Source organism: Carlito syrichta, unplaced genomic scaffold (assembly GCF_000164805.1).
Source record: "Carlito syrichta isolate Samal-C Ts95f unplaced genomic scaffold, Tarsius_syrichta-2.0.1 Scaffold301835, whole genome shotgun sequence".
Taxonomy (NCBI): domain Eukaryota; kingdom Metazoa; phylum Chordata; class Mammalia; order Primates; family Tarsiidae; genus Carlito; species Carlito syrichta.
The window spans coordinates 158,397-176,003 of NW_007245931.1; the positions used below are offsets into that span (position 1 = coordinate 158,397).

The window sequence follows — 17,607 nt, forward strand, 5'->3', positions numbered from 1 at the left end:
TTGCCCAGGCGGGTCTTGAACCCATGGGCTCAGGCAATCCACTCACCTCGGCCTCCCAAACTGCGGGATTACAGGCTGAGCCACCAAACCCGGCCTAGCATCTTCTTTAAGATAGAGCATAGGGAATTTTTAATTTTCACTTTGTGATCTTGGTCATATTCCTTTCACCTACCAGTTGTTTTTTTCCTTAATGGGGTTATCTGTGATTAATTACATACATTCATGTATCACTTAACAGTTCTGAGAAATGGTCCTTAGGCAATTTTGTCATTGTGTGAACATCAGAATGTACTTACCCGAACCTAGATGGTATAGCCTACTACACACCTAGGCTATAAGGTATAGTCTATTGTTCTTAGACTCTAAACCTATATGGCATATTGCTGTACTGAATATGGTAGGCAAATGTACCACAATGGACGTATTTGTGGATCTAAATATAGAAGAGGTACAGTAAAATATACAGTGTAAGATTCAAAATGGAACACCCGTGTAGGGCACTTACCATGAATGGAGCTCGCAGGACTGGAAGTTGCTCAGAGTGAATCAGTGAGTGAGTGGTGAGTGAATGTGAAGGCCTAGGGCATTATTGGACCCGGCTGAAGACTTGATAAGCACTGTACACTTAGGCTACACCAAATTTATTTTTTTAAATTACTTCTTTGAGAATAAATTAACCTTAACTCACTGAAACTTTTTTACTTTATAAACTTTTACATTTTCTTAAAATATTTATTTATTTTTTAGATCCTAGGAGTACACCTGCAGGTTTGTTACAAAGGTCTATTATGTGATCATTGACTTGAGTATCTACTGAGCCCATCACTCGAGTGATGGACGTGGTACCCAGTGGGTAGTTTTTCAACCCTTACCTCACTCCCTCCTGACTTTAGAAGTAATTTTTAAACATTTTTACTCTCTTATAATAACACTTAGTTTAAAACATAAACACATTGTGCAGCTATACAAAAATATTTTCTTAAAAAATATTTTTTCTGGCCAGGCATGTTGGCTATGCCTTTAATCCCAGCACTTTGGGAGGCCAAGGCAGGAGGATTATTTGAGGCCAGGAGTTTAAGACCAGCTTGGGCAACACAGCAAGACCTCATTTCTACAAAAAAGTTTTAAAAATTTGTCAGATATGGTGGCGTACACCCATAGTCCCAGCTCCTCAGGAGGCTGAAGCAGAAGGATTGCCTGAGCCCAGGAGATCGAGGCTACAGTGAGCTGGATGACAGCGAGGCTCTGACTCAAAAAAAAAAAAAATCCTAACGTATAAAAATGCAACCGATTTTTGTATATTGATCTGATATACTGCAACCTAGCTAAACTCATTAGTTCTAGTAGCTTTTTTGTAGATTTTATTAGATTTTCTATAATTATGTTATCTGTGAATAAAGATAGTTTTACTTCTTTCTTTCCAACTTACATCCTTTTATTCTCTTCCTTGCCTGACTGCACTGGCAAGACATAGGTATCTTCTTCTTGTTGTTGACTGTTAATTATGATGTTAGCTGCAGAGTTTTTACAGATGTTTGTTATTGGGTTTCGGAAGTTCTCTTCTATTACTAGTTTTCTGAGGGTTTTTCTGGGTGTTAGATTTTATAAAATGTTTTTTCTCCATTCATAGAAATGATCACATAGTTTTTCTTTTTTAGTTTGTTTATAATTTGTGAATAGCATTGAAAATGTTAAGCCAACCCTGCATTCCTGGGATAACCCTCACTTGATCATGATGTATTCTCCTTTGTATATATTGTTAACTTAATTTTCTAAAATTTTGATTGGAATTTTTGCAGCTGTGTTCATGAGGGATATTGGTCTACTTTTCTTATACATTCGGCCATCTGTATCTGCAGGTTTTGCATCTGCAAATTCAAACAACATTTTCAGCAGATCAAAATGTAAAAAATACAAATAATACAAATAAAAATCAATACAGTGTAACTATTTTCATGGCATTTATGTTGTACTAGGTATTATAAATAATCTAGAGATGATATAAAGTACATGGGGAAAAGTGCATGGGTTACATGCAAATACTACCCCACTTATGTAAGGGACTTGAGCAGTCTTGGATTTTAGTGTCTGTGGGAGAAGGGGGAGGTTCTGGAACCAGTTTCCCAAGGATATCAGAGAATGCCTATTAATGCCTTTTTCTCGTTTTGGTATCAGGGTAATGCTGGCTTCATAGAATGAGTCTTTTTCAATTTTTTTTTACAAGAGTTTATTAGAGTTAGCATTATTTTTTTCTTAAATGTTTAAATAGAATTTACCAATGAAGCCTGCCAAGTGATCAAGCAGTTCCTGAGTTCAGTTTCCCATAGATTTCGTTCAGTAAGGAGACAACAGACCCAAATACATAGATAGCAAAAGCAAGATGAGCATTCTGTCAACTCCCCACATCTTGAGACCCTCAGTATGACACTAGACTGGAAGGGCCAATGCCTTTCTGGACAATGGATCACTCTATTGTGGAGTAGCCACTGAATTGTGACCAGGCAGTTTATACCCTTCAACTATATCCTACAGAGGGCAAACTAAACAGTCCCATGCATCAGGGAAGCAGATAAGAAACCATTTCAGTGAACAAGATAGAGGGGGGATGAGAAGTGACTGTGACAGCTTTTTGCAAGGTTACCTGTGTTGCCGTGCTCCTGCCAGGCCTGGGTGAGTCAGCAGTGAGCCTTGCCTCTGTGGCCTGTGGGATATTGCATGGTAGCCTCAGTTACCTCAGTGCTCTGGTGGCACTTTTTCCCTACATCAGGCCTGGAGTTTTCTTTGTAGAAGGAATTTTAAACTACAGATTCAATTGCTTTCATAGATACCAAGCTATTCAAGTTGTTTCTTTATCAGTAAGATTTGGTAGTTTATGTGTTTCAGCAAATTTATCCATTCATCTATCAAATGTATAGACATAAAATTATTTATAATATTCCTTATTATCTTTTTACTATTTGTAGAATATGTAACAATATCAACTATATCATTCCTGATAATTGGTGATTGTTTCTTTTTTTCCTGACTTGTCTACCTAGAGGTTTATCTATTTTGTTGATATTTTTTCCAAAGAAACAGCTTTTTGTATCACTGATTTTTTTCTATTGTTTTCCTGTTTTCTATTTCATTGATTTCTGCTCTAATCTTTATTTCCTTTCTCCTGTTTATTTTGGTTTTAATTTGTTCTTTTTCTCATTTCTTAAAACAGAAGCTGATTTTATTGAGTTGAGACCATTCTTCTTTTCTCATATAGTCCTTTAGTGCTAGAAATTTCCCCCACAACTTCTTTCATGGCATCCCATAAATTCTTATATGTTGTGTTTTATTTTCATTCAGTTCAAAAGACTTTATAATGTCCTTTTTGAGTTCTTCTTTTATCTATAAGTTATTTATAGTGTGTTTTGGTGAGTTTTCAAACAATTGAGTTTTTTCAGAGATCTTTCTATTGCTGATTTCTGATTTCTTTCATAGTTAGTGAATATATTTTGTATGACTTGCATCCTTTTAAGATTGTGAGATTTATTTTATGGTACAGAATATGATCTATTTGATAGTTGTTCCTTTGGTACTTGGAAAGAAGATGTATGCTGTTCTAGAATGTCAAATAGATCAAGTTGGTTGATAATGTCCAAAACTTCTATGCTCTTTCTAATTTTATATCTATTTGTTCTATCAATTATTGAGAAAGGGGTATTGAAAACTCCTGACTACAGTTGTGGATTCATCTTTTGTCTTTGCAGTTCTATCAGTGTTTTTATTTACATATATCGATTCATAACCATTTAGGATTTTATGTTTTCTTGATAAATTAGCCCCTTTATCTTTTTGAATGATCTTTTAAAATCTCAGGAAATAGTTTTTTCTCTGAAATCTATTTTGTCTGGTATTAATATATAGCCCTTCCAGTTTTTTGGAATATTATTCTAGTATATTTTTTTCTCATTCTTTTATTTGTAATGTATTTGTATCTTTATATGTAAAATGTTCTTCTTATTCATAATGTATAATTGGATCTCAGAATCTGATGACCTCCTGACTTTCAGCTGGGGAATTTACACCTCTAATATAGCAGAATTCTCTATATGTTTAGGCTTGAATCTGTCATCTTGCTTTTTGTTTTTATTTGTTCCATCTGTTCTATGTTGCCTTTTTATTCCTCTTTTCCCTTCTTTTGGACTATTTTTTAAAATTATTATTTGTTGACTTATAAACTACATCGCTTTGTTAGTTTAGTGGGAATTTTATGTTCACCTTATCACAGTGTACCTTTAAGAGAGATTTTCCACTTAATGTTTACTTTTAGAATCCTAGAATAGTATATGTCCATTTTTCCTGTTCCAACCTTAGTGTAATTGTCTTCCATTTTATAGATATTGTGAACCCCATAATACCTTTTATTAATTTTGTTTAAAAATCATTATAAAGATATTTCAATAATAAGAAATATATATATTTGCCATTTTTGGTCTCCTTAGTTCCATTGTATAGATTCATATTTCCAGTTGGTATCTTTTCCTTCTGCCTAAAGGACTACCTTTATCATTATTTATTGTACAGGTCTACTGATAATGAATTCTTGTAGCTTTTGTGCCTGAAAACATCCTTATCTTACCTTCCTTTTTGAAAGATATTTTTGCAAGGTATAGAATCCTAGGCTAGCCATTTTTTTCTTTCAGTACATTAATGTTGTTGCCCCACTGACTACTTGCTTGCATCATTTCCAAAAAAATCTGTCATCCTGCCTGAGCCCAGGGGTTCAAGACCAGCCCGGACAACTTGGCAAGACCTTGTCACTACAATAAATTAAAAAATTAGGCAGGTGTGGTAGTGCGCTTCTGTAGTTCCAGCTACTTGGAAAGCTGAGGTGGAAGGATCGCCTGAGCCCAGCAGTTCGAGGCTGCAGTGGCCGTGAGCGTGCCACTGCACTCTAGCCTGGGTGACAAAGTGAGACTCCAACTCAAAAAAAAAAAAAAATTCATCATTCTTATCTTGTTCCTCTGTGTGTAATCTGTCTTTTTCTCTGTCTGCTTTTAAAATGTTGTCTTTATCACGGGTTTTGAGCAATCTGATTAGTAATGTGTCCTGATGTCATTTTCTTCACGTTTCTTGTTCTTGGAGTTGTTGGACTGCTGGATCTTACAATTTTAATCAAATTTGGAACATTTTCAACTATTATTTCAACTATTTTCCCCCTTTTGCTCCCAGTTTCAGAGAATCCAATTACACATATATTATACTGCTTAAAGCTGTCCCAAAACTGATACTCTTTTTTTTTTTTAACATGAAATATCTTTCCATTTATTTGTATAATTTATTTGTATAATTTCTTTTTTTTTTTTCATTAATCAGTATTTTTTATTATGGTTTTGTGGGGTACAGTTAAGGGTTAGGTGTACAATGATGTTTGAAACAGGACCCCTATCTATCCCCATGCACAAAGGTTAACTCCAAATGGATCAGAGACCTAAATGTAAAACCTCAAACCATAAGAACCTTAGAAAAGGAAGGAAATACTCTCATGGAAATCGGAACTGGCATCCAATTCCTGTATAAAACCCGAAACCCACAGGACTTAAGAGAGAAGATAGACAAATGGGACCTTATTAAACTGACAAGCTTCTGCAAAGCCAAAGAAAACTGATACTCTTAAGAGTTTCAGAATTTTTATTCTTAGTTTCTACTGCTGTATTTTCAAACTTACTAGTTTTTTTTTCTATCATGTCTAATCTACCATTAATTTCATCCCATGTATTTTTCATTTTAGACATGGAGATTTTCATCTGTGGACGATCTGTTGGGTCTTTTAAATATATTCCTTGTCTGCAATGAACTTTTAAAACATGCTATATACAGTTAAAATAACCTTTAGTGACTTTATCTGCTAATTAAAATATTTGAGTCAGTTCTGGGTCAGTTTTGATTGATTAATTATTCTCTATATTATGAGTCATATTTTCCTGCATACTTGTAATTTACCTTTAAGGGTGCTGGATATTTTTGTACTCCTAAAAATATTTTTGGACTTTGTTCTGGGATACAGTTTATTTATTTGAAATAGTTTGACTCTTGGGTTTTCTTTTTATGATTTGTTTGGCACATGTGAAACAGTGCTCAGTTTTTGCCAGTTATTTCCCCCTCCTGATGCAAGATTTTCCTGAGTCCTCTACCCAGTGTCCTCTGAATTCTGTGTTTTTCCTGTCTGGCCATTGGCAACAGTCACTATTCCCAGCCAGTGAGGCCAGTCAGTGTTTACTCTTTGGTGAGGTTCTTTCCCTGGCCTTAGTAGTTTTCTCAGATCCATGGACTGAAGATACTGAAGAGTCAAGTGGACAACCTGCAGATCTTCAAAGTTCTACCTGCAGCTTTCTCCTCTCTACAACTCTGCCCTGCAAACCCTAGCCACTTCGTTCTCCCTGGACTCTCAGTTCTAGCTCCATAACTCCTGGTCCTTGCATTGGCTTAAAATAAGTTGAAGCAACCATAGTATTCACCTTGTTTGTTTCCCATCTCTCAGAGATCATTGTCCTTTGTTACCTAATTCCAGTCTCTTAAAAACTATTGTTTCGTGCATTTTGTCTATTATTTTTGGTTGTTTGGGTTGGGAAAGTAAGTCCAATGTCTTAATCCATCTTGGCCTGAATAGAAATCCAAAATGTTGCAATGTGTTTTTGTTTTAATGAACCTTTTTATTTTGAGAATTTTGTAAATTCACATGCACTTGTAAGAAACAATACCAGGTACACTTTACCTAGTTTACTCTAAGGTAACTTTATAGTACAGTATCGCAGCCAAGGTATTGACATCAATAGAGCTAGCATACAGAACACTTTGCCACCACATGGTCCCTCTGGTTGCTGTTTTATACCCACACCACTCCTCTCTTTCCCCTACCCCATCCTTAACCCCTGGAATCAAATCATCTGTTCTCCATTTCTGTAATCATGACATTTCAGTAATGTTATATAAATGGAATTATACCAATATGCAGCCATTTGGGATTGGCTTCTTTTTACTCAGCTCACGTCTCTGGAGATGCATCCATGTTGTGTGTATCAAAGTTCCTTTCTTTTATTGCTAAGTAGTATTCTGTGATATGGCCATTCCAGTCTGTTTAACCATTCACCCATTGAAGGGCAACTGGATTGACTGCCAAGTGGAGTGTCTTTTTGAGGTGATGAAATATTTTAAAATTGATTGTGATCAAGTGTTCCACAACTCTGGGAATATACTAAAGACTATGGAGTTGTTTGCTTTAAGAAGGTGAATTGTATGGTATGTAAATTATATCAATGAAGTTATTAATTAAAAAATAAAAGTACAGGCATCTTAAAAATAGGAAAAAGAATAAGTTGGGCATATCTGTATTTATGTCTGCCTTCTATATTTTGTTCCATTGATCTATGTGTCTATCTTTCCACCAACACCACGCGGTCTTGATTTCTGTAGCAATAAAAAAGAAAACCTTGAAATTGAGTACACTAATTTCCCACTTTATTCTGTATTTTCAAAATTATTTTAGCTCTTCTAGTTCCTTTGCTATTCCATATATATTTATAATCTTGTCTATGTCTACAAAAATCTTCTTGAGATTTTTACTAAAATGATGTTAAACCTTTACATCAGTTGGGGATAATTAACATGTTTGCTATGTTTATTCTTCCAATCCATGAACAAAGTATACCTCTCCATTTATTTAAGATTTTGATTTCTTTCATTAGCATTTGTAGTTTTCAGCAGACAAGTCCTTTGCATGTTTTGCTAAATTTACATCCAAGTGTTTCATTTTTTGAGTAATTGTAAGTGGCATTGTATTTTTTATGTTGTTGTCTACATGTTCATTGCTAACATATAAAAATAAAAGTGATAGTATTAGGTAGTTTTTGTTTTTAATCTTAGAATTGATTTTCTTATTTATCTATTCATTAACAGCAAAACATTTGAAATAGCATATTTATCAGTTACTTGTAAACAGTAAGCATATTTCCAGCAAGTAGGAAATCTAAAAATCAATACTGCTTTAATATCACTGAGAATATTAGAATTAACAGACTGTTAATTAATAGACATGTGCATTTATTTTTTGGATCTGTACCTTTCATGCACACTAATTATTTTTAGATTCTTTCTTCATCAAAATATGACCTCTTTTTCTTAAAATTAGGAAATATGTTTAACTTAAATCTTGAAATTCAGTATTTTCTTGACCACCTCTTATATTTTCATGACTGGATTTTTCTTTTTAGACTGGTATCATTCAGTATTTCTACATTGAAGACTGGCAATTTGTTAATGATTATCGGCATCCTGTTGGTGTGAAGAAGATTTTTCCTGACCCAAATGGGACCAGATTAGTTTTCATTGATGAAAAAAGTGATGGATTTGTCTACTGTCCAGTAAGTCTAGAAAATTTTTAAGTGCTTATTTTTAAAAAATATGCAATAAAAGAAGGAAGTGTTTTTAAATGATATATAAAATTTTATTGTAAACAATACCCAAGATTGTTGTTCTTTGCTGTTGTCTTCATGATATCATGTTTGTGATAGATTTTCATAACTATCTGAAGAAAACATTTTCCATTATTCTGCAATTTTTCACAGTGGTACTCCCACAGAGATTTTTAACAGGGAAAATAATTATTCTATTCTATACTACTTTCAACCTTATGCCCTGCACGCTGCAGTAATTACAGGGTATCTTCCTGTATGTAACTTCTCTTTTCAGAGGTGGGGTTTAACCCTGTTCTTTCTGCCCGCCTCGGCTAATTTTCCTCTTTTCTTAAAGATCCTGAAAACAAGGAAAATGTTTTATTTTGTTGTATTATTATTATTTTTGAGTTGGAGTCTCATTCTGTCACCCAGGCTATAGTGCGACAGCACACTCATGGCTACCTGCTGGGGTCTGGCAATCCTTCCACCTCAGCCTTCCAAGTAGCCGGAACTACAGGTGTGCACTACCACACCTGGCTAATTTTTTATTTATTGTAGAGACGAGGTCTCACCAAGTTGCCTGGGCCGGTCTCGAACCCGCACACTCAGGCAATCCACTCGCCTCGGCCTCCCAAAGTGCTGGGATTGCAGGCTGAGCCACCAAACCCAGCCTGGAAAAGGTATTTTTATGTTAGATGACTGAAAATAAATGGACATGTTTTAAAAGTCAGTTACTCCTGTTTTTAAACATCCTTAGCTATTTTGAAAATAGATTTAGAAAAATTGAGATGTTGTACTTACATCATTTACTATACTTGGATTTTTTATTTACTTTTGATATCCAGTTAATGATTTCGTATGTCCTTGGTCCAATTCACATAGCCCACAACTGCTCTTGGACCCTTCCTTAATGCTGTTCCCCAGGTGCCTGTGTTTTGCTCTGGTATCCACTCAATGAAGACAATTTTCCTCTCACTACTGCACTTCTATTAATAAGAAGACTCACTTCCTTCTTCTGCCTGCCCTCTCTTTCTTCCTTCTCCTTTCTCTTATCTTTTTTCTTTCTTTCTGTCTTTGACAACTGTAACAGGCTTCCACAGCATGCCTGGATTATTTATGCCAAATTCTTAATTCACTATTTCTTACTCAACCCATTACTCTTCCAATCACAAAACAAATGAGGAAGAATGACATAAATATAATGATAACCTTGTGTCCTTCTACTTCATACAGAAATTCAATCTTGGACAGGTTTCCTTTCCATAACAGGATCCTAATTAGAGCTGCCTTGCTTCCCCTGTGTGGTTCACCACAGGTAGGAACTGCTGCTTAGACAGGATATACCAGAGGATAGGAGGAGAAGTCAGGTATCTGTCAGGAGTTAATGTCAGAAATGGGATATGACCTCTAGGGAAAGGCTATAGGGTAAGGCCAACCCTAAAGAAGATGGTACCATTATCTTTTCTTTCTCCTTTTACAGTTCTGTTTTTCTTGATACTTTCTGGTAAAGAACTCTCACTTGACTGGATTTCCAGTTTATGCATACATCTAAAATGGAGACAGTTCTAGTTCCTACTTTAGGATTGTTGGATGAAAATTAAATGGATGATGCACGAAAACTTTTAGTACAGTGTTTGCCACATAAGTACTCAACAAATGGTTATCCTTTAAAAAAAAAAAATTCTGGCACCAGTCCAGTGGCTCATCCATACAAACTGAGAATCAGTATAGCACAGTAGTTAGGAGCATTGATGCAGGAGCCAGACTGCCTAGGTTTGAATCCTGGTTCTTTAAATGTATTAGCTGTGTGACTTTTAGCAGATTTTTTTGTGCCTCAGTTTCATCTGCAAAATGGGAATAATAATAGTACCTGACTTGTAGGGTGTAAAGTTGGAATTAAATGTGGTAATTAGTTACAATGCCTTGTAAGCAACACTTTCCAATGGAAATATAATGTGAACCACATAACGTAATTTAAAATTTTCTACAAGCCACTTTTTTAAAAGTGAAAAAAAAGCAGGTGAAATTAATTCTAGTTTATTTAACTTAACCCAGTATTATCATTTCAATATGTAATCGTATGCAAAATTATTAATGAGATGTTTTGCATTCTTTTCAGTTAATTCTTTGAGATTCAGTGTGTAGTTTCTATTTATACACATCTCACTTTGCAGTAGGTATGTTTCAGTGCTCAGGAACTACATGTGAATATTATAATAGCTACTGCTGTATTGGACAACACAGCTTTGTAGTATTAGTTACTATTTGTAGGAATTTTAGATTTCATTCTTACTTTGAGAGGAAAATAGAGTAGGAAGGAGGCAGATATGTCTCAGTTCCCTGTTTAGCCTGTCTACCTGAGTCTACAGGTGTTGTGTGGATTGATTTTTTTTTTCTTTTCAAGTAAAAGTCTCAATGTCACCCAGGCTGCAGTGCAATGGCATGGTCATGGCCCTCTTGGCCTCAGCCCTGGTAGGCTCAGAGTTCCATATAGCTGGAACTATTGATGTGTGCCACCACACCCAGCTAATTTTTTTTTTCTGATTTGCTGTAGAGATGAGGTCTCCCCATGTTGCCCAAGATGATCTCAAACCCGTGGGCTTAGCCAGTCCTCTTGTCTCTGACTCCCAAAGGGTTAGGGTTACAGGCGTGCCCGGGTATGATTACACCGTGCCCAGCCAAATATGTGTGTTTTTTTAAATAGTTTATATAGCTATAATAGTACAATCAGGCTGGACACAGTGGCTCACACCTGTAATTATAGCACTTGGGAGGCAGGAGGATCGCTTGAGGCTAGGAGTTTGGGACCAGCCTATGTAACACAGTGAGACCCCGTCTCTCAAAAAAAAAAGTAATACAGTCATCTCTCATATCTCTGGTGTCCTGCATCCATAGATTAAACCAACCATGAATCAACAATATCTAGGGGGAAAGAAAGGATGGTTACATCTGTACTGAACATGTACAGACTTTTTTCTTATCTGTATTCCCTGAACAATACTATATAACAATTGTTTATGTTTACATAGTTTATGTTGTACTTGGTGTTATAAGTAATCTAGAGATGATCTAAAGAATAGGATGTGCATAGGTTATACACAAGTACTACACCATTTTATATCAGGGATTTGAGCATCTATAGATTTTGGTATCCGCAGGGGGTTCTAGAACAAATCACCCATGGATACTGTGGGATGGTTGCCTATTTATGTTTGTTGGAATGTACTTTAGAGAACATTTTTTAAATAAAGCATCCCCAATGTAATTTATTACCACCATATGTGAATTAATTAGTTTCTTAATACCCATGTTATTGAATACTCAGTATTATTGAAAACTTTCTAAACACAAGCATGTTCATAGCTTAAATTTCTGTCTTAAGAAGCTTTAATTTTTTTTAACCTGAAGTTTTGTGTCTAGACTTGTCATTTTTCCTATAATTTCACCAGATTTTGGATAAAACCCTTGCTTTGCCAAATAACTTTAGTTTTTTCAAGCCAGACTCAGTATAGGAATAGGAAAAGAAACTTTCCTTTCTGTTGTGGTTGGAGTGGTGTCAGGTTGAATATGAGTTGGTAGGGGATGCCAACTAGGGCTGCAAACAGGCTCCTACCAAGGCAAACAATAACCATTTAAGTGCAGACTTGAGACAGATCTATAAATCGTGTTTTGTAGGTTAATGGTGCTACCTATGAGATTCCAGATTTTTCACCAACCATAAAAGGTGTTCTTTGGGAAAACTGGCCGATGGATAAAGGTGTATTTATTGCTTACGATGATGATAAAGTGTACACTTATGTCTTTCACAAGGACACCATACAAGGTACTTTTTTGCACATTTGTTGTTAAATGAAGTTTCATTGCAATGAAGTTAAAACATCCCTTTCTGATGTTTGTGCTAAACATTAGCTTTCACGTTAAGATATCTGTTTTATAATATAGGTTCCAAGGTTATTTTGGCTGGTAGCACCAAGGTTCCCTTCTCTCATAAACCTTTGCTGCTGCACAATGGAGAGCTGACCTGCCAGACACAGAGCGGAAAAATAAATAGCATCTACCTCAGCACCCACGGCTTCCTCGACAGCTTAAAAGACAAGGGGCCTGATGAGCTGAGACAACTCCTCGCACAGACTTTAATGCTAAAAAGGTAGGGTTCCAAACACTTCACATTTGCTTTTGTGATTTTAAAGGTCAAATCCTGTTAAGTAAATGGAGGTCATACTACTTATCTTGTTTATTTCAGAGGGTTATTATGAGACTCAGACAAGATAAGGGATATGAAAACATATATAAATTCTAAAGGAGGTACTTTTGTCAGGTGTTATTGTTATGGGTAATTTATTACAAGAAAAGCCCTTCAGAACAGAAAGGCTTCTAAGTACCCAAGTAGCCCAGTTACTATGGAATGCTAATAAACCTGACTAATTCAGCAGCATCTTGATTTCATCATAATGAAGTTTGATAGAACTTTTGCCTTGCTTAAGATTTTCTTTTTCTGCTTCTTTCTCTTAATTGCTTTGATGTAAGACCTAAGCATAAAACCTCAAACTATAAGAGTCTTAGAAAATACAGGTGACACCCTTATGGAAATTGGAACTGGCGACCAATTCCTGATCAAAACCCCAAGTGCCCATGCCATAGGAGATGAGACAGACAAGTTGGGACCTCATCAAACTGACAAACTTCTACAAAGCAAAAGAAACCATCAAGAGAACAAGGAGACAGCCCACAGAATGTGAAAAAATATTTGCCAACTATATCTCTGACAAAGCCCTAACATCTAGGATCTATAAGGAACTCAAACACTTTGAAGGGAAAAAAACAAACAGCCCCATTAAAAGTGGGCAAAAGACGGAGTAGATACTTCTCAAAAGAAGATATACGGGCAGCCAACAGACAAAAAAGTGCTCAGCCTCACTAATCATCGGAAAAATGCAAATCAAAACCACATTGAAATGCCACCTAACCCCAATAAGAATGGCCATCATTAATACAACAAACAGCAACAGATGCTGGCGAGAATGCGGAGAAAAAGGAACACTTCCACACTGCTAGTGAGATTGCAAACTAGTGCAACCTCTTTGGAAGACAGTATGTGTGGTGATTGCTGAAAGAGCTAGAAATTGACCTTCCATATGACCCAGCAATTCCCCTATTGGAAACATACCCAGAGGAACTCAAATCATTCTATCATAAAGATACCTGCACACGCATGTTTGTTGCAGCTCTATTTATAATAGCAAAAACATGGAACCAACCATGCTGCCCATCGAAGCTGAACTGGATTTAAAAAAAGTGGTACATATACATAATGGAATATTACACAGCCATAAAGAAGAACAAACATATGGATTTTGCAGCAACTAGGAAGGATTTAAGAGTCTATCATACTCAGTGATCTATCACAGAAACAACAGAGTACCATATGTTCTCACTCATAAGTAGACCTTGAACAATTATCATAATATTATAAGAAAGGAATTGGCAGTAGTGGGGAACTGCCAGGGGAGGTGGGGTGGGATTGACAGTTGAGGGAAATTGCCAGGGGAAGGAGGGCCCGCCTCATCAACAAGGGTACCTGAATAATAAACATTTGTACACCTAACCCTGAATTGTACCTCACATCCAGCCTGAGTGACGGAATAAGACACCAACTCAAAACAAACAAACAAAAAAGATGTGGGGTCTCTAAGCCTCTCTTTCCTCATCTATAAAGGAGAAATGACAATAATACTTTGTGGATAGGGATGTTAGGGTAACCCAGTGAAAGTTTATGCAAAAGACTCAGCACAAAGATTCACATATCAGAAGCTCTCAGTTACTTCAATCATACTATATAATAGCAGTTTGTTTACTTATCTTTCTCTTCCACCTTCCCCAATTATAACTTAACTGCCTTAAGGAACAGTGACCATGTGTTTGATTTTTGTATCTTGAGTCTAAGCACTTCGTAGGAGCTCAGTAAATGTGCATAGGATAAAAAAAAACAGATAGATGAATGGATGGCTAGATGTGATATATTCACTTATATAAAGGTTTCACAAAAAAGCTTAATTGGCATTTATGTCCATATTTTAAATCAAAGTCCAGCAAACTTTTTCTATTATGGGTCAAATGGCATACATCTTAGGGTTTAATGGCCATAGGGCTCTGTGGCAGCTACTAAAGCAGCTATTGTAGTGTGAAAGCAGCCCTAGACAACCCATAAATGAGTGGGCTGAGGAATGACTGTTCCACTCAAACTTTATTAACAAAAACAGGCAGTTGACTGGATTTGGTCTGCAGGCCATGGTTTGCTGACCCCTGTTTAAAACTTCTGAATTTAGGCTGGGCGTGGTGGTTCTCACCTGTAATCCCAGCCCTTTGGGAGGCAGAAGTAGGAGGATTGCCAGGAGTTCAAGACCAGTCTGGACAACATAGCTAAACCTCATCTTTACAAAAGTTTAAAAATTAACCAGGTGTGGTTACACACGCCTGTAGTCCCAGCTATTTGGGAGCCTGAGGCAGAAGGTTCGCTTGAGCCCAGGAGCTGGAGGCGGTGGTCCACTGTGATTGTGCCAACCTGGGCAACAGTCTGAGACCCTGACTCTAATGAAAAGAAAAGAAAAAAACAAACTTCTGAATTCATGGAAATAGAGCACTAATGTTGTTAGACAGGTGAGAATTAAAATTTCATGTGTGTGAAATAAAACAAAAAATCAATAAATAGAATTTGTTGTTTAGCTGTTAATTGAGGGGGCTCATTACAGAGAGTAGATTCATATTAATTTTAAAAATTCAAGAAAAACATTATCTTTATAAAAACAAAGGAAAGTTTAAGTATTTTTTTATTACTTGTGCATGAATTGTTTTGCAAAGTTGACCTAGGGCACGATATGAGATTATGTGCAGTCTGAAAATTGCCTGACACGTGGCAAGCAGAGAGCTATCTGATTGAGCTTCTGTACCCAAATTCCAGGTTTTCTGATGCTTGGGAAATGTGCAAGCTTCTTAATGATCAGGCTGCCTGGAGCGAGTTGGCGAGAGCGTGTCTATATCACATGGAAGTGGAGTTTGCCATCCGTGTTTATCGTACAGTTGGAGATGTTGGCATGGTGATGTCCTTGGAACAAATAATGGTAAATGGCATTTTATGGGAATCACCAGGTTAAGATTTACATGCTATTTATTCAAATATTTTAAATTTCTAGAGTTAATTTTTACCTAACCCATGAACAAGTGGATTGATAGAACATGATCACTTCCTATGCAGAAGGCCTTTTTTAAAAAGTTAAACTTTTGGCCAGGCATGGTAGCTCACGCCTGTAATCCTAGCCCTTTGGGAGACCAACACAAGAGGATTGCCTGAGTTTGAGACCAGCATGGGCAACATGGAGAGACCTCATCTCTACAATAAATCAAAAAATTAACCAGGTGTGGTGGCGTGTGTCTGTACTTCCAGCTACTCGGGAGGTTGAGGAAAAAGGATCACCTGAGCCCAGCAGGTCGAGGCTGCAGTGGCCAAGATCATGCTGCTATATTCCAACCTGGGTGACTGAGTGAGACTCTGACTCAAAAAAAAAAGCTTTGTGTTTCTTCTCATCAAAACTGATTTTATTTGTAGGGAGTAGAGGACTACAGTCTCTTGGCAGGACACCTTGCCATGTTTACTGGTGATTTCAACCTGGCTCAGGACCTGTACCTCGCGTCCAGCTGTCCTGTGGCTGCCCTGGAGGTATGCAGCAAGTGGCATGGAGGGAACGTGCCAAGGAGGGGACCCCTCTGGAGAGCTGCAGTGTCTCAGCCCCAGAACCACCTGCTGCCTGAAGCATTTCAGTGCTTCAGTTTTCTGAACCCTTGAGTACTCATTAACTTCAAAAGTATTTTTATTCTGCATTCTGTGGAGGTATAAAAGGCATGGGTTGTAACATTACCAGATGAGTTAAACTCTAACTGTGTACAAAGAGAAAAGATTGTATAATTTCGAGAAACACTTACAAACACATATCCACCATTCATCCAGTACTTACATGTGCCAGACACTTTTCTAAGCACTTGGCATATGTTAACTCATTTAACCCTCACAATAATTCTATGCAATAGTACCATTATTTTTTCTATTATCCAGATGGGAAAACAGAGGCACATGTATTACTTATTGCATGAAATTCTCTTACATGTATTAAGAGGTGAGCTAAGGACTGGTGTACCATCACTGGTGTCCTGTACGTGAGCGGTGCGGGAGAGGGACTAGAACAGAGGAAGGACCTGGTTTAGGGCAGGGAAGAAGGGAGCTATGCTATGGCAACATAGAATAGCGATTAGGAGCAAGGACTTTAGTCGGGCACATCTGGGTTCAAATCCCACCTCTGTGTAACCTTAGACAAGGTTTTTAACCTTTCTGGACCCTAGACCTGCTTCCTTAAAGTAGGAATAACAGCATCTAGCCTGCAGGACAGTCCTCAAGATTTTAAAGTGAGAATTAGATCCTTTAGTAAAGGGCCTGGTCAATACAAAAGACAAAGAAATGTTGGCTATTGGAATTAGTAATGTTGAAACTGGCATTTCTACAACTATGTGAAAGAAATTATTTTAAAAACATGCTTGTTATTAATCTCACAACTTTCCTTAAATTGGTCTACAGCAAATTCTCATTTTAAATTTTTGGTGGGCTAAATTAATTTTGTATTAATTGCAAATACCTGGGGACACTTGGTGAAGTTTTCAGACTGGGATGGGTCTCCACTGAGTGGGACTATGGCTGTGATGTGTGGGGGCAAGGACACCATCTTAGGCCTTCTGCATTTAGATGGGCACTTGTCATGTGCCACTAGACTTGAAAGGGATTTGAGGTGAAGGCTTGAGAATGGAGAGGGGTGATTATTCCTTAACCTCACTTTGAAGGCTGATGAGTTAGCAAGGTGAAGAGTTCAGAGACAGAGCCAAACCACCCGGCTCCACCATGTACTAGCTATACAACCTTATATACAAAACTAGCTTCTCTTTCCTCAGTCTCTGGATCTCTAAAATGGGTACAAGAAAAGATCATTGCAAAAGGGTAGTTGTGAAAAATCAATAGGTTAATGGCCTAGAACAATTCTGGCTGACAATAACACTTGAAAAATATCAATTATTATTAATTCTTTACAAGTGTAAATAAAGTGAGGAGTGACTTTTAAAAAATTCTTTAATGATTACATTG

General features: G+C 36.8%; 1 protein-coding gene across 2 annotated transcripts in view; it reads left to right on the top strand.

The window, feature by feature from the left end:
* Positions 1-17,607, top strand: part of WDR19 (WD repeat domain 19) — a 110,234-nt gene that overhangs the window by 59,259 nt on the left and 33,368 nt on the right. For both annotated transcript variants that reach the window (XM_008055367.1, XM_008055368.2), the window contains 5 exons: positions 8,244-8,393; positions 12,102-12,249; positions 12,369-12,573; positions 15,385-15,544; positions 16,030-16,140. In XM_008055367.1, coding sequence (XP_008053558.1) covers positions 8,244-8,393; positions 12,102-12,249; positions 12,369-12,573; positions 15,385-15,544; positions 16,030-16,140 — 774 coding nt within the window. The remainder of the gene's footprint in view (positions 1-8,243; positions 8,394-12,101; positions 12,250-12,368; positions 12,574-15,384; positions 15,545-16,029; positions 16,141-17,607) is intronic.